The 25,007-nt window shown below is 47.1% G+C and overlaps 1 protein-coding gene across 1 annotated transcript in view; it reads left to right on the plus strand.

The window, feature by feature from the left end:
- NUP188 (nucleoporin 188) overlaps positions 1-25,007 on the plus strand; it is a 57,028-nt gene that overhangs the window by 26,290 nt on the left and 5,731 nt on the right. Inside the window, exons 9-32 of the mRNA XM_045846196.1 lie at positions 745-956; positions 1,921-2,035; positions 2,679-2,879; positions 3,753-3,842; positions 6,031-6,096; positions 6,878-6,997; positions 7,498-7,624; positions 9,346-9,498; positions 9,702-9,828; positions 10,045-10,132; positions 10,227-10,303; positions 11,386-11,500; positions 14,517-14,637; positions 14,762-14,828; positions 16,064-16,192; positions 16,527-16,666; positions 17,729-17,835; positions 18,860-19,066; positions 19,186-19,355; positions 20,008-20,077; positions 20,457-20,524; positions 22,533-22,728; positions 24,340-24,417; positions 24,733-24,818. Coding sequence (XP_045702152.1) covers positions 745-956; positions 1,921-2,035; positions 2,679-2,879; positions 3,753-3,842; positions 6,031-6,096; positions 6,878-6,997; positions 7,498-7,624; positions 9,346-9,498; positions 9,702-9,828; positions 10,045-10,132; positions 10,227-10,303; positions 11,386-11,500; positions 14,517-14,637; positions 14,762-14,828; positions 16,064-16,192; positions 16,527-16,666; positions 17,729-17,835; positions 18,860-19,066; positions 19,186-19,355; positions 20,008-20,077; positions 20,457-20,524; positions 22,533-22,728; positions 24,340-24,417; positions 24,733-24,818 — 2,930 coding nt within the window. The remainder of the gene's footprint in view (positions 1-744; positions 957-1,920; positions 2,036-2,678; positions 2,880-3,752; positions 3,843-6,030; positions 6,097-6,877; positions 6,998-7,497; positions 7,625-9,345; positions 9,499-9,701; positions 9,829-10,044; positions 10,133-10,226; positions 10,304-11,385; positions 11,501-14,516; positions 14,638-14,761; positions 14,829-16,063; positions 16,193-16,526; positions 16,667-17,728; positions 17,836-18,859; positions 19,067-19,185; positions 19,356-20,007; positions 20,078-20,456; positions 20,525-22,532; positions 22,729-24,339; positions 24,418-24,732; positions 24,819-25,007) is intronic.

Consider the following 25,007-nt stretch of genomic DNA (forward strand, 5'->3'; position numbering starts at 1 on the left):
TGGTTGCCTCTGGGGAGGGATTTGGATGGTCAGTTGGAATTGTAGGGGGGGGGACTTTTTTTACCCTGTTCTTACACAGTAGCCTCCCCTTATCTGTGGGTTTGCTTTCTGTCCTTTAGTGTGTTAACAATTCCCTTCTTTTTCATTCCATTTTAGAGTTGCATAGTAATCTATCAGCTACCCATGGTCAGCCATGGTCCAAAAATATTAAATGGGAAATTCCAGAAATAAACAATTCATAAGTTTTAAATCTCACCGTGTTCTGGGTGGTGTGATGGGCAGTGTCCAGCTGCTGTACGCTGTCCCACCAGAGAGTGAACCGTGCTCGTCCGGGTGGCCCCTGGGCAGCCTCGGCTGTCAGGCAGCCGGCACGGCGTGGCAGTGCTTGTGTAGAAGGAGCCGCACTTTAGAGTTACTCCACGTTCACATTGATTTTATTACGTGTATTCTTACAGTCGTTCTGTTTCAGTGTCAGTTATCAGTTATTGTTAATCTCTTACTGTGCCTAATTCATAAATTAAACTGTATCAAAGGTTAATTATGTAAAGGAAAAAAACGTAGTATATAGGGTTCAGTACCATCCACGGTTTTAGGCATCTACTGAGGGTCTTGGAGTGTATTCTCTGCAGGTAAGGTAGACTACTGCACATGTATTATTACCTAGTAAAAATAACTTAAAAAAATTAAATACGCTTTTAAATCTGATTTTGTTTCTCTCCCATTTTTTCTTCATCGGTTGTGAAGACTGAGCGCCAGGTGTCTCGCTGGTTTGTCCAGTGCCTTCGGGAACAGTCCATGCTGCTAGAAATTATTTTCCTTTATTATGCATATTTTGAAATGGCACCAAGTGACCTGTTGGTATTAACCAAGATGTTTAAAGAGCAAGGATTTGGTAGTAGGCAGACCAACAGGCACCTGGTGGATGAGACTATGGACCCTTTTGTGGATCGGATTGGGTAAGTCTGAATGAGTTGAAGTCCTAGAACTTACAGTGTTGTGTTATGCTAGATTGATGTTACAGCCCTGTGAACGGGTGAGGGGAGGCATACTTTTCTCCCAGTGGGGGAGGAAACAGATGGGTTGCTACCGTGTTCCAGGTCGCATAGGGAGTCAAGGCTGGGATTGGGAGGACATCTTTCAGGATAAGTACTGCATTCTCTTCCGTTCTTCACTGTCTTATCTAAGAGGTTTGTCCACTCATTCAACAAAATACTTGTTGAGTGCCCATTGCAGTCCAGGCACTGTGCAGTCACTAAGACTATGAGAAATAAGGCAGATTCGTTCTCTGCTGTCTTTGGAATCATTTTATGGACTTTGAATTTTATGGCAATGGGTATATTTGCATTTGAGTCCTATTCTCTCTGTGGACAAATATGCACACGGAAGCAGTGAGACAGTTCATCAGGGTCAGAAGTAACTGGTGGCTGTAGAAACCTTCAGGACTTGATCTGTGCTTTGGTGGGCACAAGCCACCCGTGACTGTCGCTGGCCGAGCCCTGGTTGAGCCCTGGCTGAGCGGCGAGGTTGGAGCACCCTCCCATACACCAAAAGGTTGTGCGGGAGACTAGTGGTCAGGCCACACACCTAGGCTGCGCCTTTGATCCCTGGTCTGGGTGTGTGTGGGAATGTCTGTGTGTCTGTCTGTCTGTCTCTCCTCTCCTCCCTCCCCTCTACCTCCCCCCTTCTTGCTCCCTAGAATCAATAAACATATCCTCAAGTGAGGATAAAAAAATATATAACAGCTGGGCAAATTGGGATGTGCTGGAAGTTTAAAATACATACTGGATTTAGAATACTTAGTGTGAAAAAGAATGCAAAATAACTCAATGATAATTTTTCAAATATTGTGTCTTACATTTCACCTGTTTCCAGCGAGGCTAGCGTAGCACCCATGACTCCATGATACTGGTTTCCTTTCAGCTACTTCAGCGCCCTTATCCTGGTGGAAGGCATGGACATCGAGTCCTTGCACAAGTGCGCGCTGGACGACAGAAGAGAGCTGCACCAGTTTGCCCAGGATGGGCTTATCTGTCAGGTGAACACGCAGCAGCCTCTCTTCCTTTTCCAGAGCTTTTATAGTTAGTAATACGTTTTTAACCGCTGGACCGGACTGCTGCATGAAATTTCCCTTGTTGTGGAGTTGGAGGCTCTGCATTGTTATGAAGTTAATTGGACCTGGGAGAAATCTCAGATTTGCCAGCTATCTGCACAGAGGTGATAGTGGAGTCTGTGAGAGCAAGTCAGGTCACTCCGGGAGAGGATGTAATGACAGAGGAGGCCCAGGGACAGAACTGGGGGGATGTTTGTATTTACGGAGCCCGCGAAGGCAGAGGAAGGGGGAGGAACTTTGAGATGGGACGGTTAGAAAGATAGAAAATGAGGAGAAAGCAGAGAAAGTGCAAGGATCAGGGGGAATTTTCCAAGGAGTCTCCATTTGAATGTGTGTATTTTATAATCTTCGATTAAGACTACTTAAACTCAGAAGGAAAGTGTGGATAAAGGGAAGAGCACTGGAGGCGTTTATTAGTGAAGCGGGTGGGGGTGTGGGAGGAGTAAACCCCCACAGTGGCGGGGGTGCCGCTGTGGCTGAGTGGAAGGCTTGCGGCACGATGCAGGGTCTTGTAGAGGGGTCTGGTCCTCTCTGTTGAGTGACACAGACGTTTTCTTTCTCCCACTAGGATATGGACCGTTTGATGTTGACCTTTGGGGACATTCCACATCATGCCCCAGTGCTTTTGGCCTGGGCTCTCCTCCGCCACACCCTGAGTCCAGAAGAGACCAGCAGTGTTGTCCGGAAAATTGGTGGCACAGCCATCCAGCTGAATGTGTTTCAGTACTTGACCCGACTGCTCCGCTCACTGGCCATTGGAGGAAATGATGTGAGACTCCGGCTGTTGGTGTTTGAGCGTGAGAATGGGCACAGAGCAGGGAGGAAACTCGTTAATGAATGATGATAATAGTAATAATTGTCATCCTGACGTGGGTAGTGATAGTAATGTTATCACTGAGCTTTACAGACACTGCTCAGCACCTCCTGTATATTACCTTACTTCGTTCTTGTACCACTGCTTTGCACTGTGGATTATCATCCTGTGTTTTGCATTAGGAAATTGAAATTCATGGAGATGAAATTTGCTCATGGGAACAATAATTGCCACTTAGTGGTAGATATAGTCTGTACCCACTATCCATGTCTTACTCTTTACCAGAATATATCTCCTAGAAGATAGCTCTGGTGGTACTGACTAGAGAAATCTTTTTGGGGTGCCTACTCATTCCGCTGTAGCAGGATAAACTAGAAATTCTCTGGCGTTTTGTGTTCAGCACTTGATTTGAAGGGCACCGTTTAGTCAGCTTGTTTTGACGTGCTGACGTGAAGCCTCAGCCCACAGGCCCCACTGTTGGCACTGGTTGGTTTACCTTAGTGACAGTTCAGGCAGCTGCATAGTTCATATTAGCACGTGGAGATTCTGTTCTTTCTGCAGGCTGGATGTGGTTTTCTTATTAAAACTTGGGCCGTTTTGAAAACGATTCCCTTTTGGTTTTATTCTTATTTTGCAATATTTTTGGTTCCCTGTTTTTCTTCTCCCTTTGTCTTCCTGACCTTGAGACTCAATTAGGAACGTTATGAAGCCTTGGATTCCCTTCCCGTTTACGCGCAGGGATGACTGTGTTAATGTGGTAGGGTTGTGCTGAACCCGGGGAAGAGTTGCGCCGTTCAGCATTGCTCACCTGCCCCTTTGCCGTTACAGTGCACCACCAGCACCGCGTGCATGTGTGTCTACGGGCTCCTGTCTTTCGCTCTGACCTCGCTGGAGCTGCACACACTGGGCAATCAGCAGGTCAGTGCCTGGCTTTCGTGAGGCCAGCTACACGGCCCACCGAGCTTTGCGGTCAGATCCCCAAGGTACCGCTGTGGAGCTGATAACCACACACCATGTCCCTCAGGTGTAATTTGTTTATTATTGCTGTTTGTTTTCATTCTTTGCATTATACAAATGATACAGACTAAAGACACAAAAAATCAGAAAGTGCTGATAAAAAGTGTAATCCCACCACAAAAGATAACCTGTTAACATTTTCATGGGTTCCCTTCCAAATATTTTCTGCATATATACACAAAATCGTAATTTAAGTTCTTCCCTAGAAATGTAATCACAATGTAGATACTATTTTGTAACCTCATTTTTTTCACTCTGTTCTAAAATCTGTGGGTGCTAATAAATATTTTTTAAATGAAATATTTCAAACTTACACCAAAGTAGACAAAATTGTATAATGAGGCCTTGGCTGGTGTAGCTCAGTGAATTGAGCGCAGGCTGCAAACCAAAGGGTCGCTAGTTCGATGCCCAGTCAGGGCACATGCCTGGGTTGCAGGCCAGGTCTCCAGTAGGGGTCACATGAGAGGCAACCACACACTGATGCTTCTCTCCCTGTCTTTCTCCCTCCTTTCCCTTTTCTCTAAAAATAAATAAATAAAATCTTTTTAAAAAATTATATAATGAATCTTCATGATCTTATCACCACTGTCAGAGTTGATCTTACACATTTTTGCCCCATCCCCTCCTTGATTATTTTGAAGCAAATTCCGTCTATTATTTCAGCTCATCTGTGAATATTTTAGTAAAACTTCAGGATCACTATTATATCTTAAAAACCATATCTTTATACATCAAATCAAGATTCAGATTTCTAGTTATAAATGTCATAAATTTGTTTCTTTGGATCAGGAACTAAATAAATGAGGCCTGCATGTTACTAGTTAATAAGTCTGTCAAGTTTCTTTGAACCTTTAACCGTCCTGTCCACCATGGTAGCCACAAGCCACATTAGTAGTCAGAACATTTGTTTCATAATGTATAAAATAGTGAATCATTATGTACATCTGAAACTAATATAATGTATGCCAATTATATCTCAATAAAAAAAAAGAAATTTGCTTTCATTGACTATTTGATACTCTGCTTCTTTTCCTGTATTTCTGTTTTCCCTATTACTCTCCAAAGTGGCTAGCAAGGATTTTAAATTTTTGACATATCATTGTGAACTCATGATTTAAACCTGTTAGCTTTGCCTTAATTTAATCCATTGCACTTATTCTTATGCTCAGATTGCCCCTCTCTGGTCCGTGAGAGCTTATTTAGATTAGCTTCTGAATCCGTGTAGCCCTACCCTCACATATTTTGATAGCTCTGTTGCTTTTTGATGTAACAAACTGTTCCAGGATTATCTTATATGATTCTTGCTCCGTGTCTGGAATCTGCCATTTCTCCAAGGAGCCCGGGTTTATTTCAGTGGGAAATGGTGTTTAAGGAGTTTATTATAACTAAATCATTGTATTCATTTTTAATAATTAGGAACTTGTTTCAAAAATTGAAGAAATTGATGTAACTGATGAAAATTTTTGTCATTGTAGAGAAAAAAATTGGTGTTAATTGAAAGACTCAGTTTCCAAAGCTCTAGAGGTTTGGAACAACTTTTGCGTCCTTTGCCGCATTTGGGCCGTACTGTGCCCCTGGGGGGTCGGCATTAATGTGCTGGGCTTGCGAAAGTCCTAGTATTTGGATTTTTTTTTAAACTACTTTGTAGGACTTTATTAGATTCCTAGTGTGTGCCTAGTTCTGGGCTAGATGCTGAGGATAAAAATGTTTAAGAGGCATTGTTGTCATCTAGAACAGTTTAGCTGATCCTAGTAATGGGTCCATTTACGTGGCATTTGAAAATTTACGGTTCAGTTCCCCACACATTATTGCATTTAATATTTACAATAATAATGTGAAGTGAATAATATTGTCACAATTTTATAGGTAAAGAATTGGAAATTCAGTTTCATTTGCCCGACATACACAGCAGATAGAACACACACTCTAGATGGACTGTATTGTTATTTTTTAAACCCAGAGTTCTTTCTGACATACTGTATGAGGTATCATTGGTGTTTTTATTTCAACAGAATAAGGTAAAAAAAAAAAAAAGGCTGGTTCAACTAAGGGAAATAAGCCATAAGCCATTTTTCCCCTCCCTCAACAGGATGTGATCGACACAGCGTGCGAAGTCTTGGCAGACCCTTCGCTCCCGGAGCTATTCTGGGGAACAGTAAGTGTGTCAGAGGGAGGCATGCTGGGGTGTTCTCTGCAGCGGACGTGTCCATCAAGCACTGACTTTGTGAGAGGTCTTATACTAAGCATTTTATGTCCATTTTCTTATTTAATCTTTACCAAAAATCTGCAAAATAGATGGTATTGTGGTCACCATCTCGCGTGTAAGGAAAGGTGACGCTGAGCAATGGGAAGTGGCTTGTCCCGGGCCACCCACGTAGTCAGACGGCCAGGGCTGGGGTCGGTTCTGTCTGATCCGGTTCTGTCGCCCACGGTGACGACCGGTGTGTGCTATCTCTTCTGCCTGTTAAGTCTTTTTTCACATTGGGCATTTCAGGCAGCAGTACTGCTGTAACTCTTTTTTTTTTGGAGAGTTTTTATGAGTTTATTCGAGACGAATGAAGACATATGCTGAGGAACATGATCTCAAATGCTCCCATTGCTGTAACTGTTGGAGGCTGTAATCCCAATGAGATGTCAGAGTATATTTTAACTGGTTGGGTGCTTTTTACCTCAGTGAAAACACGTCATGCAAAGGCGAACAAGGTTGTCCTCCTGTAGCGAGGATGGCTGGGAGAGGTCGCGGGGAGCAGTAAGCAGTCTTTTTATGGGTCCTACTCAAATCATTTTTCAGTGGAAATAAGGAAGTCTGACATTGTTAGGGAGTCTGCCTAAAGGAAAGGGTTAATTTTAGATTTTCTGATGATGGCCGGGCAGTTTGGGGATATATTAATTTGTAGACGAAGGGAATGTCCGTGATTTCTCCCCTTCCACGACAGGAGCCAACCTCTGGTCTTGGGATCATTCTGGACAGTGTGTGTGGAATGTTTCCCCATCTCCTCTCCCCGCTCCTGCAGTTGCTGCGAGCCCTCGTGTCAGGGAAGTCTACTGCCAAAAAGGTAGGTGGTCCAGTTGGATGTCTGCAGAGAGCGGGGGGTAGATAGTCTTAGGGCTCCTTTTTGCTTTGCATATTGAAATCCCACTGCCATGGTAAGAATTAGTCTGAGGTTAAATGAAAATGCTGAAGATAGTACCTCAGTTCTATAAAATTAAATCCAAATGTTTTCATTAAGTACCTACTGTAGATAATGTTGGAATAAGACAAAATATGAAGTTCCTTAATATCTAATTGGAAGATAATAGAAATAAGAAATAAATAACCAATGAAGTCAGGTGGTGTATAGTAAATGCCATTTGAATAGGAAAGACCCTACTGTTCAGGAAAGGCAGTTATCTGTGGAAGCGGGGGGTGGGCTGGACTTGGGTACTAGAGAATGGTGAAGATTTGGCAAGCAGTGCAGAGGCAGCTCCAAGAAGAGTCACAGTGGTGGGTGTGTGGGACCCTTCAGCACGTCCCCTAGGTAAATGTGTGGCTGGGTTCTTTTCTGCCTGTTGGCAGGTGTACAGTTTCTTGGATAAGATGTCTTTCTACAATGAGCTTTATAAGCACAAGCCCCACGATGTGATCTCCCACGAAGATGGAACTCTGTGGCGGAGGCAGACGCCCAAACTCCTTTACCCGCTTGGTAAGATAAATAAGGACACCCTGGTTCCGTAACCACTTTCCCGCTGATTTCTGTTTGGACCTCATCTCTTTGCACGTCGTTTCTGTTTTAACTATTTAATGCGAGCAGCCCCCTTCTCTCTGCTGTTCTTGTTGATTTGTTGATAAATTATTCATCCGTTTCTCACTGTTTGACATCATTGGATTGCTTTATTTAAAAAAGATAATTCATTTTGTTTAACAAGGGAAACAATGCAGAGGCACATTAGAAGAAGTTTCTCTTTCTCCGCACCTGTCTCCGTCAGAGAACCAGCGCTGAAAGTACGCCGTGCGTCCTTTTACGTGCTCCGCCTACTTTCACAAGCTCGTCTAGAAGCTCCTCTTACTGCACATGGGCCCAACTCATTCTTTTTAGTAACTGCATAGTTATTCTTGATGTCCTATTATTTTTTATCTTTTTCCTTCTAAAGGACATAGAGGCTGTATCTGTTTTTTGACACTGCAAACAGTGCTACATTCGGTACATAGACCTTTATACACTGGTGCTTTTACTTGTAGTACATAGAATCCCCAGGGTGGGATTGTTGGGTAAAAGGGTATACACGATAAAAGTCTTAAGTACATGTCCACCGACATATGACATGGATAAGCAAAAGGTGTGTCTCTGTGTGTTTGTGTATGTAGTGGAGTATTATTCAGCCTTAAAAAGGAAGGGAATTCTGACACATGCTATAACGTGGGTGAGTCTAGAAGACGTGCTGAGTAAGTCACAAGAGGACAGATACGGTGTGATTCCACTCAGATGAGGTTCTTGGTCAAATTCACTGAGACAGAGTAGAGCGGTGGGTGACGGGGGCCGAGGGGAGGAGGAGCAGGGAATCGCTAGGTGACGGGGACAGTTTCAGCTTTGCATGGTGAGAAAAGGTCTGCAGATGGATGGTGGTGACGGTTGCGCGCAGTGGGAATGTGCTTAATGCCACCGGACTGTGCACTTAAAATAGTTACAATGGTACATTTTATGTGTGTTTTACTACAATTTAAAAAATAATTTAAAAGTTAGAATAGTGTCAACTGGTAGAAAAAAGTTATAGCAATTTATTTTCATACTGGCAGTATGTGACAGTGACCAGATAAAACCTGTAAGCTTATGTGTGGTCCAGGTGCTCACGGAGCACAATGTGGAGGGGACAGCCTTGTTCTCTCAGCCCAGTACCACCACCGACTCCCCAGCGACCGCTAGTCCCGGAAGGTGGTCTTCCCACGGTCACCGTGGGGACGGAATATCCCTCTCTGCACTGGGCTGTTTTCAGGCACGTGGAAGGGCTAACTTCCCCACATGAAAAGAGAGGGTTGTTTTTGTTACTGGATTTTTAAAAAGAGATTTTATTTATTTATAGAGAGAGGGGAAGGGAGGGAGAAAGAAGGAGAGAGACATCGATGGGCTGCCTCTCTCACAGCCCCCCAACTGGAGACTAAACCTGCAACTCCAAAGCCTGCCCAGGAACTGGACCAGTAACCTTTCACTTTGCAGAATGACGCCTAACAAGCTGGGCCACACTGGTCAGGGCTTGGAGTGGTTTTGTTTGTTTGTTTGTTTTTTAATGGAAAAGGTTGTAGCAATGTTAGGTACTAGGAAGAGAGTCTGCGTATCTCTGTGTGATTCGGTACTGGGGCCCGGTATAGGAGTCACCGTCCGGTTGTGTCCTCAGATATTAGACCAGCCTCTCTTCCCCGCTTCCCTAGGGGGTCAGACCAATCTTCGCATACCTCAGGGCACTGTGGGCCAAGTGATGCTGGACGACAGGGCCTACCTGGTGCGCTGGGAGTACTCGTACAGCAGCTGGACCCTCTTCACCTGTGAGATTGAGATGCTGCTTCATGTCGTCTCCACTGCCGGTGAGGGCAGTGTGGGGGGCGTCGCTGTGGGGAGGAGGAATGGACGTTCTCAGAGGATGTGGAGGGCAGACAGGGAATTTCAAAATAAAACTCAGAAGCATCCAGGTTACGATTAGTGTAATTTGTTTATCTGGGTCTCAGAGACTACTCGGTGATCGGAAAGGAATTGTTTTCCATGAGCTCACAGGCTTCCTCTGCCCTAGATGTGATTCAGCACTGCCAGCGGGTCAGACCCATCATTGATCTGGTCCATACGGTCATCAGCACGGATCTGTCGATAGCAGACTGTCTCCTGCCCATCACGTCTCGCATCTACATGCTGCTGCAGCGGTGAGTGTCTGGTCTCACACCCATGGCGTTCAAGTCCACACATGTTCATCTGTGGGAAGCTCTGGTATACTAACTGTCCCCAGCTGAGAGCCCCCCCCCCCCCCCCAACGTCCCTGCTGAGGGGAAGGACTTGGGAAGAGAGAACTGGAAAATACTTGTGATGGAACAAGTCGCATTACTCATTTCACTGAGTATAGTGCACTGTTCTCCCTCCAGGTTAACGACAGTGATCTCCCCCCCTGTGGATGTCATTGCTTCTTGTGTCAATTGCTTGACTGTTTTGGCTGCCCGGAACCCAGCAAAGGTGAGACACCAAGTCTTCAGAACAGCCCCAAAATGTTGCACTTGGTGTAGACCTGAGGACACAGGGACATTGGACTCTTCTTTTCCCTTCTCAGGTCTGGACCGATCTTCGTCACACGGGCTTTTTACCATTCGTGGCCCACCAGGTCTCCAACATGAGTCAGATGATTAGGTGAGCCGGGTCTTCGAGAGGGCAGAGTAGTGCTGTCCCCCGGGAGCACCGGGGGCATTTCAGCTTTGTTGGTTTTAAAGGAGCGCCTCTGTGCCTGATTAACTTTTCACCCTAGAGAAGCCAGAGGTGTCTGGATCCAAAGACTTGGCTTCCTTGTCTTAAGCCAGAATCATTCTGTTCTTTTCCTTGTTGCGCGCCCACCCCAGCTCTCCTGATGGACCGATTACTAACACACAGGTCCATCTTACTGCCTGCGCACTCTCTCCTTGCTCTCTCTCTTGCTTGTGAGACAGTGATGTTTCCTTGGTGTTTATTTGATGTTTCACTTTAAACCTCTTGAGGTTATATATTGGGTTGGCCAAAAAGTCCATATGATTTATTTCCGTAAAATACAAGACACATTTTTCATTTTTCACTAATAAATTTATTGATGTGGATATTTTGAAAATGTCCGCTATCTCCTGTGTGGTATAATGTTGATTATTCTCAGTTAATGTCTTGATTCAATCACTATCTAAAGTTCAACTGGTCTACCTGACTAGAGCATTATCCATCGAGAAATCTCCAGGAGGAAACTTCACAAACCACTTTGACACGTTCGATCAGTCACAGCACCTTCTCCATGCACTGCACAAATCTTTTTTATGTGTTTCAGTTGCGTTTTTGCCTTTCCTGAAATAATAAAGCATAATGTGCTGCAGGTGTTCCGTATTTTCTTCCATCTTCAATGTTAAAGTGGCTACACAAAAATTTACCAATTTTTATGTTTCTTAAATGCATGCTGATATGACAGCTGTCACGATACAATCTAACAAAATTGCTTCAAATGAAGTTAAAGACAACTAAGTGCTACTAGAGCCATCTTACAGAGAAAAACAAATGAACTTTTTGGCCAACCCAGTACCAATAAAACATGTTCTTGTTTACCCTGGGTATAAAATTGCCTAATTTAATTAATTCCTTTGCAAACCTTTCTCACTTTATGCCTAAGCCACCTAACAATAAGAAAGTTCTGTGATTAGTTTCTTGCAGCCGTGAAATCACCCCTTCACTTTTTTCCCTCTGCCCCTGTCTTTCCCCAGTGCGGAGGGAATGAATGCTGGAGGGTATGGAACGCTCTTGATGAACTGTGAGCAGCCCCAGGGCGAGTACGGGGTCACTGTTGCCTTTCTGCGGTTGATCACCACCCTTGTCAAGGTAAATTCCGGCCAGATGGAAACATGTGGAATAGATTGTCCCCCCCTGCTACTGTTGTCATCTTGTCTGCAGGCCGAACATTGTCCTGAAATTACGGTGACAGAACAAGGGGGGACCTCCAGACTACCAGCATTATCTTCTGGGGGGTGGACTCCTTGTAGTACAGGCTTCCCCTGCTAGTGACTTAGGACACACAGGAACCCATCTGTGTCAGTGTACCAGCTGGCGTTCTCGTGAGAGGCTACGCTCAGCTTCAGTGAAATTTTTTGAAGACTTTCAGTGCATTTGCCCATTTCATGATGGGTGATATATGAGCGCACCTGCCCACACCACACTGACCGTCCAGCAGGTTTTGACCAAAAATGGCATGACCCCCCTGCCCCACCCTCCCTATTCACCCGATCTTGCCCTAATTGACTTTTTTTGTTTCCATGGATGAAAAAAGTCCTCAAAGGGAAATGTTTTGTTGGTGTGGAAGAGGTGAAACAAAAAATGGAGAAGCACTAAAAGGCATCAGAATTGATAAGTTCAAAAACGGTTTTGAGCAGTGGAAAAAACAGCTGGATAGGTGTAATACATCAGATGGAGAATACCATAGTTTGCTGTGTATAATGCCCACCCACGTTTTCTACAGTTACACTTTTTAAAAGATTTTGTTTATTTATTTTTAGAGGGGAAAGGAAGGAAAGAGGGAGAGAAACATCAATGTGTGGTTGCTTCTTGCACACCCACTGCTGGGAGCTGTCCATAACCCAGGCATGTACCCTGACTGGGAATCAAACCAGTGACCCTTTGGTTCGCAGACCGGCACTTAACCACTGAGACACACCAGCCAGGGCTAGAGTTACATTTTTAGTGCATAAGCATAAATAAAAGAATGAAAAACATTGATATAGACATGGAATTGTTACTGCCCATGTATAATGTGCATCGTTATTTTTCCCTCAATAATTTGGGCAAAAAAAATGCTCATTATACACGGCAAAATACAGTACTTTGAAGGTGACTGAAGTTTAAATATGTAAGAATAAATATACAATTTTTAAAAATAAATTCCAGGGGTTTTTGGTCTCCGCCTTGTAGCTGGTATGATTTGTGTCTTTACTGTGTGCCGGACTGTGTAGTAGGTGCTTTCTCCCTGTTAATGTATTTAGTGCTCAGAGGCGGTCTGCAGTACACTGACTCCACGCTGTTTTGCCTGTAGCCCAAGGCGACACATGCATTTTATATCACATGCCAGTGTATCCGTGTGTGTATGTACATTCCTAGAGCAGAGTTTCACAATGTGACACTACTCTTAACACACAAGACTCACTTTGACATTTTCTAAGAATTTGATCTTAAAATCCACTAATGCAGCGATTTTCAACTGGTGTCCCACAAACATTTTTAAAGCATGCAATACCTGACTCTTTTGTCAGGGGCGCTGACCTCTTTTGCCTTAGATTGTCAAGTTTTTAAAAAATGACAGCGGCCAACACAGCAATAGTTAGTTGTCCAGTGTGAATGAGTCATAATTATACCTATTTTTTTGTCAGATCAGCATAAAATACCTTTTTTGGTGTGTTGTAGAATTTTAGTAATTAATTTGTGCCATGAGATGAAAATGGCTGAAAATTGCTTCACTAACAGATAAAAACGCTGTTTGAAAAATACTGCTATAGAAGAACAGTACGGGAAATGTAGAAGCCACCGAACTTATATGTATGACACATGGACATGAACTAAAGAGGAGGAATGTGGGTGGGAGAGGCTGTACAGGGTGGAGGGGAGTGAAGGGGGAAATGGGACAACCGTAACAGCATAATCAATAAAATATATTAAAAATAAATAAATAAAAATACTGCTATAGCATGGATTTTAGAGTCAGAGAGAGTGAAGTTTGTATCTCAGGTTGACTGCTCACTAGCTGCATGACCTTGGGCAAGTAGAGAGTTTCTCAGCCTCTGAAGTAGGAACGATCGGTGGTCTCCCCCGCAGAGTTGCGAGGGGGCATACGTGGGAAGCACTTGGCACACGTCCTGCCTGCAGGAATTAGTCACTCCGTGAATGCTCCGGAAGACAGCAACAGTCCTTTACAGAGATGGGATGTCGGTATAGATGTTTGTATATAAAAAAAAATCCCCATTTTTATTTATTTTTAAATTTTTGTTTATTGATTTTAGAGGGAGGGAGGGAAGGAGAGAGAAAGAGACATTGATTTGTTGTTCCACCCCATTCATGCATTCATTGGTTGATTTATGTTGCCTCTCACACGCCCTCTGCTGGGGACCTGGCCTGCAACCCAGTCCTGTGCCCTGACTGCGAATTGAACCAGCGAGCCTTTGATTCGAAGGCTGGTCAGTACTCAGTCCACTGAGCCACACCAGCAAGGGCAGAATCCCCGTTTTTATTTTTTTAATATATTTTTTAAATTTTTTATTTACTTATTTTCAGAGAGAGGGAGCTGGAATATCAATGTGTGGTTGCCTCTCTCACGCCCCCCACTGAGCACCTGGCCTGCAACCCAGGCACGTGCCCTGACTGGGAACTGAACCTGAAACACTTTGGTTTGTAGCCCTCGCTCAATCCACTGAGCTACACCAGCCAGGGCAGAATCCCCATTTTTAAAGTAAGGAAGCTGATGTTAACAAGTACCATTGGGACAGAATTTTGAGTATCAGATCTCCTCCCTGGTGCTCCAGCAGTGGGGTGGCGACACTGAAATGGGTGTTCTCCGTTATCAGCGGTCCCATGCCCTTAGGTTTAAGGTGCCTGCTTTCTGCCCAGCTCTGGCCTTTCTCTCCCCTTCGTGTGGGTGCCTTTTGTGACGGTGTCACACTGTCCTTTAGTCCTTTATAGAACCCTACCGCTCGGACTCCTTGCGCTAGAGCGCTCTGGTGTTTCTGTTTCTTTTTCACTGGAGACTGGGGTTTGCCCAGATTTTCTTTGGACCTGTGGTTTGGAAGTTAACTCTCTAATAACTAAGTGACTTTTAATTAAGTGGCATAAACCCTCACACTGTGGTTTCTTGTAGGGACAGCTTGGTAGTACACAGAGCCAAGGGCTGGTGCCCTGCGTCATGTTTGTGCTAAAGGAGATGCTTCCCAGCTACCATAAGTGGCGCTACAACTCCCACGGTGTGAGAGAACAAATTGGTAAGGAAAGTGTGGGCAGGGAAGGTCTGGGAAGTTCCTGGGTCCCTGGAGATCTTTCTTTCCCTTTTGGGATAACAGCCATCATCCACGGCCACATCATTCCTCTGTCTTTTCTGGAGTCCAGGTTGCCTGATCCTGGAGCTGATCCACGCCATACTGAACCTGTGCCATGAGCCAGACCTGCACAGCAGGTATGGGGGCGGGGACTGCCGGAGCTTGGTGCTCCTGGATGCCACCGCTCTCCGAGGGGAGCGTGGGCTTCTGCTGTGCAGAGCCGTCTCAGCCTTCCCCAGGGTGAGCCCAGAGCCATCTCTTGAGGCTCTGGTGTGCTTCACTGGACTGTTTTACCCTTTGTCCCTGTGGAGAGAGATGGTACGGATCGGGCCCGCGGGGTCCATGTATTCACACGGACCGCAGAAGTCCTGTGGAGAAAAAGGGACAGCATGGCCACTGTCTAAGTGAGAGAGGTCCCTGATCCCTGCCTGGACAGGCTTTTATTGCTCTTCTGGGCATATTACATGGTGCTCATTTACTATGCAGGGTTCCCAAGGTTTGCTTTAGGTGGTTACCTTTTACAGGTAACAAAGGAAAGAATGTTGCTATTTACTTAAAAGAAGAAGGATATTTGCAAATGCAAGGGGAAAGGTGGTTGGACTGGTTACACTCCATCCTTGGGAGGTTTAGCACAGAATTTAGGAAGTTACTTCAAAGCCATGCAGTAAACATTTGCTGCCTCAATTCAGGGTGAGGGAGTTTTAGTGAAAAGCAAGCCCCCAAGCAGCCTAGGTGCAGTGCAGGCCCGACTCCCCACGGGAAAGCCGATCCGAGGGCTCGGTGCCTGTGTGCCTGCCCGCTCCCCGTCGGTTTCCCGAGTCGGGCCGGGTGACATTCGCCACTGCCACGCGCATAGCTTCCCCGTAGAGAGAAGAGCAAACGAAGTGGGACGAGGTTGTTCCCAGTGAGATTGTTGTGTACTAACACATCACTTGTACAATCTTTCCAAAAGTTATGCATATTTATTGGAAAATAGTAAGGGCAAAACGCCCTTCGTAAACCTGTTTTCCAGAGATGACTGTTCCCGAGCTAGTGTGTATTCTTTCTCCACTTATGCCAACTCCTCTGTGACTTTATTTCCATGACACTGCAGGTAGATCTGTCTTGTTTTAATGGTTCAGTGCATTCCATTGTGTGAATTAATCATCGCTTATTTCAGTAAGCAAATCCATTAACTGTTGCATGTTTAGATTGTTTCCCAGGGTGATCTTTAAGATGAATTCTCTTTAGAGACAATGATCAGAGTGCCTTCATCTGGCCAAGAGTTGATCTGTGTCACTGACTCCCAGTTGGTTGGATTTGGGCGATTGCTTTTCCTTCCAGTAATAAGCTTGGCGGTTCCCTAGTAACTCAGAATGTACGTGTCTTCCAGCAACACCCCCAGCCTGCAGTCTCTCTGCATCTGTAGCCTGGCCTATACAGAAGCAGGACAGACAGTTATCAATATCATGGGCATCGGCGTGGACACCATCGACATGGTGATGGCTGCTCAGCCCCGCAGGTAGGGCTTCCTCCCCGCTTTCCCCATTCATTCTCATTGTGCCTGCATGTTCGGAGAACTGCAGTGTAAGTTAGCGTGCAGTAGCTTTTTAAAGGCAACCTTGTTCCTCCTTGGACACAGCCTCGATATAACCTGGTGGTGCTGTGTAGACTGGTACATAGCAAAGGGAGTCGGTGGCCCCTCCTCTCTCCTAGTTTGGACTGGGGCCTCCAACAGAAGCTGTTGAACTCTGGGACTATGGTTGGTATGGTTTGAGTCTAATTCATGAGAGCACCTATGTTGTGAATGAAGTCATGTTGTCTAAATCAACTTTGGTTTCCATTTGACACCCTAGTGATGGGGCAGAGGGCCAGGGGCAGGGCCAGCTGCTGATCAAGACAGTGAAACTGGCATTCTCCGTCACCAACAATGTCATTCGGCTGAAACCTCCTTCTAATGTGGTGTCTCCCTTGGAACAGGCTCTCACACAGCATGGTATGTATTTCTCTTCCTATCAGTGACTGCCCATGAGTGCATTCCTTAGGCATTCCATGTTTTTAGAGGTCAACAGTATTCTCTGCTTAACTCCTTGAAATTTGGGAATGATCACCAACTCCCATTCTGGACTTAGAAACAAGGGGACTGGATCCTATTTCATTTCTGCCTCCTACTGATGACAGAATAACATGTTCAGAGACAGACTGCTGTGGTTCAGATTGTGGCTCCAGCCAGCTGTGTGACCTTGGGCACATTACTAAACATCTCTGCCTCAGGTTTCTCATCCATAAAATGGGGCTAGTAGTAGTATCTACCTTATAAGATTATAATGAAATTTAAATTACAATCTGTAAAACGCAGAGAGAAATTCCTATTTAAGTTTTGACTGTTACTACTCTTCCACCTTAAACTAATCATTTGATCTCTTTGGTGCCCAGTTCCCTCATTCTCAAGTATGTATCTGGATAGTGTCTCAGACCTATTCTAGTTCTATTGTTTTGGGACTAAGCTTTTGGATTTCAGTGCAGTGATTTGGTGTGATAGCTTTTTCTGCCCTGTTTGATAAGTGACTACCTGTTTTCTTGAAAATGTATTTCTTTCTGCTATTAATGAATTGCATTGAGCTGCTCCTCCCCAAGTCCTGCCTGTCCACTTGGCTACTGAAAAAAGAGAATGATAGGGCCACGTGGATTCACTCTGGACCTCCAAGTACTTGAGAGTAAATTCCCTCACATATATGAGACTTTTTTTTTTAAGATTTTTATTTATTTATTTTTAGAGAGAGGGGAAGGGACGGAGAAAAAGGGAGAGAAACATCGATGTGAGAGAGAAACATCGATCGGTTGCCTCCCATACACGCCCCAGCCGGGGACCAAACCTGTGACTCAGGCATGTGCCCTGACCAGGAATTGAACCGGCAACCTTTCGCTTTGTGGGACGACGCCCAGCCAGCTGAGCCAGACCGGTCAGGGCATATATGAGCCTTTTTGAACAGCACCCTGTCTTAAGAGCTTGCATCAGGCACACTTGGTGTCTAAACTGTTTTCTGTGCTTCTTCAGGTGCCCATGGGAACAACCTCATTGCTGTTCTTGCCAAATACATTTACCACAAACATGACCCTGCTCTGCCACGTCTGGCCATCCAGCTGCTGAAACGTCTGGCCACGGTAGGGTCCTGCTTAGCCAACCGAAGCCCAGAAAACTGACCTCGTGCTTGTGACCACTCTTGCCTTCTCCCAAGAGAAGCAGCTTAGACTTGTCTGACTTTTAAAGTGACATAGCCACACACACACACACACACACACACACACACACACACACAAATTGTGTTTTATGAGGGTACTTTCTGATTATAACAGTCTTACATACTCATTTAAACATGTTTATGTAAACGATACAGATAAATGTAACAAAGTTAAGGTACCTCTGAGCCCTCGTTACAGATTGCCTGTGGACAGGTTGGTACGCACTGCGCCAGATTTGTCTCTGTCTGTGCCTGTGTAGTGAAGGGGGTGGGTGTGAGCTTTTTCTCCTTTCTGGAGTAGAGTTCCACCCCACACACTGTCCCGTGACGATCTTCCTTCACTGAACACCAGGCCTTGCAGTCTTCCCGTGTGGGCACGTTTGGGGCTGCTTCCTTCCCCCTGATGCTGGCCCGGCATGCCGTGGAGTGGACGCGTCCTAATTTATTTGGGCCAGTTTCTACCTTTCGTTGTTACAAACAGTGCTGCAGTAAGCATTATTATCCATGGAACTCTGTGAACTTTTGTGGACAGTTCCTAAAAATTAGATGTCAGTGAACATTTGCGTTTTTATTAGACATGTCCAAATTATCCTCCAAAAAGGAGTGTAACAGTGCATACTCCTAACACCAAGTCTTGTATCCTTGCCACATGGCTTCATCGGTTCCTTAATCTTTGCTAGTCTAGTAGGCAAATCAGTATTACCTCATTTTTTCTTTGCATTTATTTAACCGTGAGAGAGGTTGTGCATCTTTTCACTTAATTACTGCTTCTCCTGTGACTTGTTGGGCATCTTGTGCTGTAGTTAGGGGTGATGCCCCTTTTGACCCGGAGCTATATGTCTGGATGTCTCCCTTTCTGGCCGTTTTCTGACAGTTCTGCAGCGCCCATCTGCAGGAGCCTGTTTTCCAGAAACAGAGCTCTGAGCCTGTGTGTCCGGTCTCACCAGGTGGCCCCGATGTCAGTGTATGCCTGCTTGGGCAATGACGCGGCTGCCATTCGCGACGCCTTCCTGACCCGGTTGCAGAGCAAAATCGAGGACATGCGCATCAAAGTCATGATCCTGGAATTTCTCACCGTTGCAGTAGAGACTCAGCCAGGCCTCATTGAACTGTTTCTGAATCTTGAAGTGAAGGATGGCAGTGACGGCTCCAAGGTGAGCCTGCCCCTGGGATGAAGCTGGGAGGCTGCTCCCTGGGAGGCGGGTGCCAGGCTCTGCGGGTGCAGTTACTGGTAGTGGCTGTGGCCCTGAACTCTCACCTGTCCCTCCTGCAGGAATTCAGCCTTGGGGAGTGGAGCTGTCTCCACGTGGTGCTGGATCTCATCGACTCCCAGCAGCAGGATCGCTACTGGTGCCCACCCCTGCTGCACCGTGCGGCCATCGCCTTCCTGCACGCCCTGTGGCAGGACCGGCGGGACAGTGCCATGCTGGTCCTCAGGACCAAGTAGGTCTGGCTCCATCAGAGCTCACGTTCTTGTCTGTCAGATGGGGTGGCAACAGCTCCCGTCCTAGTGGTTTGTTGTGACGCATCGCTGTGCACGTGCACAAGAAGTGCCCAGCGCCTGGGTCGCTCGCTGAGTGGGAGTGTCTCTCTCAGCGATTCTCTTTTTGATGCTGCACCGGCAGGCGGCGTCTTCGCTCTAAGGTGGAGATGTGCTTTCCTTAGACTTCCCGCCTTTTGAGTGTCTGCCTTGCGCCAACCCCCAGAACCCTTGTTCTTGAGAAACAGCAGGCTCACACGAGAGTGCCAGCACCTTCCTGTCTGCATGCCAGCTGCACGGTGGGAGGGGCTTCGAAACGGCCGAGCGCGGAGCCCGTGCCTTGCGTCCCCCCTCACTCTCGGGTGTGCGGCTGTCTCAGATGTGCCGTGGTGCCCCTGGGGTGTTCAGGGGTCACCTCCGTGAGATGCAGCTGTGTTTCCTAACAGGAAGCACAAAACACACATCACCTGTGGAACCCTTCACCTTTCTGGAGGAGCACGTGACCCTTGAGACCGTGTTCGGGTTGGGGCGGTGGAGTAGGAGGTGACCCCCAGAAGGGGGTGGAGAAAGGACTGGGAGAGGCAGTGTGCTTTACAACGTGTGTTTTCTTTTCAGACCCAAGTTCTGGGAGAATTTAACCAGTCCCCTGTTTGGAACGCTTTCCCCTCCCTCAGAGACCTCCGAGGTAAGCCGTGGCGGCGGGCCGGCAGTGACCCAAAGTCCCTGGGAGGCGAGGCTGGGCTGGGAGCCGGAGCCGGGGGGAGTGATGCCTCCCCTAAGTGAACAGCCAGGGCGCTGTCTTCACTGCAGACTTCTTTTTCAGGGAAGTGTTTGCTTCCCCTCCCTCTGATGTCTTACGTGGGGAAGGACAGTGGCATGCCCTGCTCTGTGCTGACGGCTCCGCGGTCATCTCCACTTGCTTGGAGACACTGTAGACCTGACACTTGTGCTCTCACAAGCCAGGTGCCCACTCACACGCGAGAGGGCATGCATTCTTGTGCGGGGGTGCACCTGGGAAGAGGTTCCCCTCGTGATTGGGGCCTGCTCTGCCTTTCCCTCCACAGCCCAGCATCCTGGAGACCTGTGCCCTGATCATGAAGATAATATGCTTGGAGATATACTATGTAGTCAAGTGAGTCCTTTCCCCTTTTGAGATTTTAAAGATTTTGTTTTTAGAGAGAGGGGAAGGGAGGGAGAAGGAGAGTGAGAGAGGCATCGGAGTGCAAGGAAAATATCCATTGGTTGCCTGTCGCATGTCTACAACCCAGGCATGTGCCCTGACCGGGAATTGAACTGAACTGGTGACTTTTCGGTTTGTGCCCAACCCACTGAGCCACACCAGTCAGGGCGAAATTTTAACTAAAGGTCTGGAAGTGGGGACCACAGTGGCCTACCACTGGGTGTGTGGCTGTACGAGCCAGGGCAGAGAGAGCTGGTTTGGAGCCATCTGTGGAGGGCCACTGAGCTGTGTCCCTGGCCAGTGCACTGATGGCATTTGTGATCGTCAGCAAGAGTTACTGTGAAACAGGCTCTGTGTGCTCAGGGTTTTATGGGGGAGGAACCCTGGAGAAGGCCTCAGCCTAACTAACCGTAATGCCGAGAAAGAAGTGCCGCGGTCCGGCCACAGCGGGGTCCAGGGGGTCCTGAAAGGTGGGTGAGGCGTCGGCGATGGGAGACGGACGACAACAGGCCTCAGGGGACGGTGATGCTCTGTTCTGTTTATTGCAAGTACAAGCAGGTTTTTGTACTTCCATGTTTAGCAGTGATTGACATTTGCGATTAGGTAAAGCAGGAAAAAATTAATACAAAGGTAACGAGGAAAAATACAAAAATTCCCATAGATTCAATTATATTAAACAGAGATTGTTTTGACCAGGAGAGCCATAAATCAGACAATTAGAAATAGCTGTACGTACAGAGTTTGAATGTCTTATTATTTATTAAAGTTCTCAGAATTTGTCATCTGACTCCCTGGTAACTGTTTCCACGTGCTTAGTTTGTAATAGTTAACCAGCTTTTCTTATTTCTTTGCCTGTCTAATTCTACTTGATATATATTCCTATTCAAGGTAAAGGCGGGGCTGTTACTCCAACAACTTTTAGACATTCAGGGGCTATTTTATTAGAGGGGATTTTGTTCTCTGGTCAAGAAATTATTTTGTACAATTTCATTGGAATTATGCAAATTAATAAACCTGAAATACAGGTGTCTAACAATCCCACCACCTTTTAATCACCAAAACAAACATGTAAGGAGAGATAAACAGGAAATCCAGCTACAGCAAACCTTTTTTGTTCCTTAGTTAATAAACACCAGGGAGGTCTGCTTCGAGCTAACCTTTCCATGAAATTTAAATTATTATAAGGCACTTGGACTCCATCCTTATTGACCATTCTAATGCCGTCCTCATTATATGCTCCTGTATAAGGCAATGGGGGATCTGGAACCCTCTGGAGACTATTAGCTCCTTTTGGGGGATACTATAATTTGCCATTAATCCAATACGCTACCCAGGGGTATCTCTGGGCTGTGGGTAGGGGTCTATATAATTTTTTTCTTGTTTTCTTGAAAGACTCTTTGTATCTGTGGGTAAGGAACAGGCGTGGGAAAGTCCGCCAATAATTCAGCCTGTTGTAACTGATTCATGAATTCTTTTATGGGAACAATCGGGGATAATTTCTTACTCAGGTTTATAAACACCTTGTTTAAAACAATCTGGGCAGGATTCAATAGTGTGGGGAGAACTAGTTGTCCCTTCAGAATTTCCCTCAAAGTTAATCGTTGACTCACGTCGAGACTTTTTCTCCTCATGGCCTGTTCTTATGGGAATCAGGGTACAAAGTAAGACCATGATCAATATTAGCAAGGAAACTATTAAGAGCAATCCCCAGGAAAATTACCGCCCCCTTGTTATGCCACGCTCTCTTCCGGGAAGATGGATTCCTTGAATTCCCGCTGTCCACGTCCGGACCTTGTCAGAAACCATGGTTGGAAGAGGGCGTGGCAGAGAAGTGTGCACCCCACGCATTGGAGGGCTCCGGAGCCGTCTGCCTTAGCCCGTGTGACCTTGCATTCTCTGTCTCAGCAAGGGTCTGCTTTTGAACCCTAACATTAGATTCTGTGTTTTTTGGACACTCCAGGGGCTCACTAGACCAGTCATTAAAAGATACACTCAAGAAATTTTCCAGTGAGAGACGCTTCGCCTACTGGTCAGGGTACGTCCGGTCTTTGGCAGTTCACACGGCCGACACAGAGGGCGGCAGCTGCACCTCCTTGGTCGAGTATCAGATGCTGGTCTCCGCCTGGAGGATGCTTCTCGTCATTGCCACCAGTCACGTAAGAACCTCCCGGGGCAACTTTCCGCTCTGGTTTCCTAGCGACGATGTGCCGGGGTCCCAGGCAGTTGCAGCCTTTTTGGGATGAAGAGAGTCAGGGTGTTTCTCTGGGAGCTAAGGTGTAACAGGTTCTGTGTCAAAAGATGGGGGCCAATACGGGGTATTTAAGAGAAGTGCAGAGAAGTCATTTGAAATCCCTTCAGACGTACGTAAAAGCCTTGGATAGGTCTTGGGGCTTCCTTCGTCTGCCTCTCAGGCACACGCCTTGTCCCGTGCTGCGTGCCCCGTGGTCTGGAGGTGAGGATTTGTTGAGCCGTCGGGTAGCTGTAACCGCCACAGGACCCTCTGCAGAGAGCCGTTTGTCTTCCCCGGTTCTGGAAACTGCATTTCCTGGCCTTAGAAAAGGAATAGAGGGCATTCTGTCTTCACTGTGTGTCTACTGAGAGTGGGTCTTTAGACAGAGTTAACATGTGAGAAGAGATGGCCGTTTTTCTTGGCATTTTTCAGTGACTTGGCATTATCATCCTGTATGATTAGGACTTGGCGTAGAACTGTTCTTCCCGGGACCCCAGGTTAATTCCTTAACTTCATTAATTACTTCGTCTTGATAGGCATCGCCTGTTCCAGGCATACCCCTACATCCCCTCTGACGTGTCCCCCATGCCAGACTGCTCGTAGCCGTGGGCTCTGCCTCAGCGCGGTGGTCGCAGGCACACCGAAGGCTCGGCCGTCTCTAGGGGATAATTGACTTTGCTCCAGAAGTAACGTGCGTGTCAACTGCGTTTTAGGCCCCAGCTAGGCAGTAGTTCTTGCGTTGTTATTGACAAGTCCCCCCCACCCTCTTTCCCTGCTAGGAAACCCGTCAAGTTAAGTCTCGCACATTGATCATTCGTTCATTCGTTGAGTGGGTGTTAATGGGATGCTTTCCATGTGGCAAACACCAGGGCTGCAGCAGTGAAGCAGGCAGATGAGGTCTTTGCAGACTCGTGGAGAGTGGGCCCAGAGGGAGACAAATTGTCAACAAACTCGCAAAGAAACACAGTTTCAGAGTGTGCTGATTCACTGTGAAGGAAATAGTCAGGGTGCTGTGGCAGTGGACGCCGAAGTAGGGTGGGAGTGGGCAGGGAGGCCCGCGGTGAGGAGATGTCCAGACTGAGGCCTGAACGTGCGAGTCTTGCAGGCGGAGAGCCCGCGGGAGAGCAGTCTGGGCAGATGGAGCCACAGGTGCAAGGGTCCGGAAGTGCTTGGGGTGTTCAGAGAGGAGGAAGGAGGCCTTGGGCTGGGACAGAGTGAACACCAGCGGGTTAATACTATCATCGGTTGGAGCAGGTCCTCTGGGCCTCCCAGCCGTGTGGAGGAGTTTGTGTTTCCAGGACCCTGGGGAGCCCGGGGGTCTGAGCAAAGGAAGGACATTGTCAGGGGGAAGAGGTGAACCTGGGCTCCATTCTGACCTTATCTGAGGGCAGACAAAGAACAGTAGTGCCCTGCAGCTCCACTTTGTCAAGGGGACAATGACTTATCAATGACTAATTGCCTGACAGAGGACCCCGCATTTATTGCCTCCTAAAGTCTGGGAAGCTTTCCCACTGCCATTTTTTCTGTCCCTCTGCAGGCAGAGATAATGCATCTGACCGACTCCGCGATGCGTCGTCAGCTCTTTCTTGATGTGCTTGATGGAACCAAAGCGTTAGTAAGTGTGTCTGGGAGATTTTACGTTTCTCCTCGGGAGAAGGTCTCCGAGGTCGAATAGCAGCTCACGAGTGTGCAGCGTGCAGGCGGACAGGTCAGAGGGCTCGGCTGGCCCGGGAGGCCTGAGGCTGCAGTGGGGCAGCAGAGGTCTGCTGCTGCTGGGCCGCCCCTGGCCTCTCCCGGGGTCCCGCCCCGTCAGCTCCCTGCTAGGACACAGAGGCGAGGCCGACAGGTGCCCTGTGGATGGAGTTGGAGTCTTCAGGCTGGACCAGCCCACAGGACGCCTGACGACTAACTGGTCTGCTGTCCCCCTCAGCTCCTGGTCCCGAACTCAGTGAGCTGCCTCCGCCTCGGCTCCATGATGTGCACGCTGCTGCTCGTCCTCCTGCGGCAGTGGAAGAGGTGCGTGCTGCCGGCGGGGCGGCCTGCAGCCCGGGCCGCCCCCGTGGGGCCTGGTGGGTTCCCTCCGCTGACCCTTCGCTGTCCTGAAGGGGAGAGATGGGTGTGGAACGCACTGGCTTTCCCTCGTGGGCGTCTTCAGCTGGAACGAGGGCACCTGTGGCCGTTTGGTGAGCTGCGTTCTCCCTTCTC

The sequence above is a fragment of the Phyllostomus hastatus genome, unplaced genomic scaffold (assembly GCF_019186645.2).
Source record: "Phyllostomus hastatus isolate PE091 unplaced genomic scaffold, TTU_PhHast_1.1 phas_contig_495, whole genome shotgun sequence".
NCBI lineage: Eukaryota > Metazoa > Chordata > Mammalia > Chiroptera > Phyllostomidae > Phyllostomus > Phyllostomus hastatus.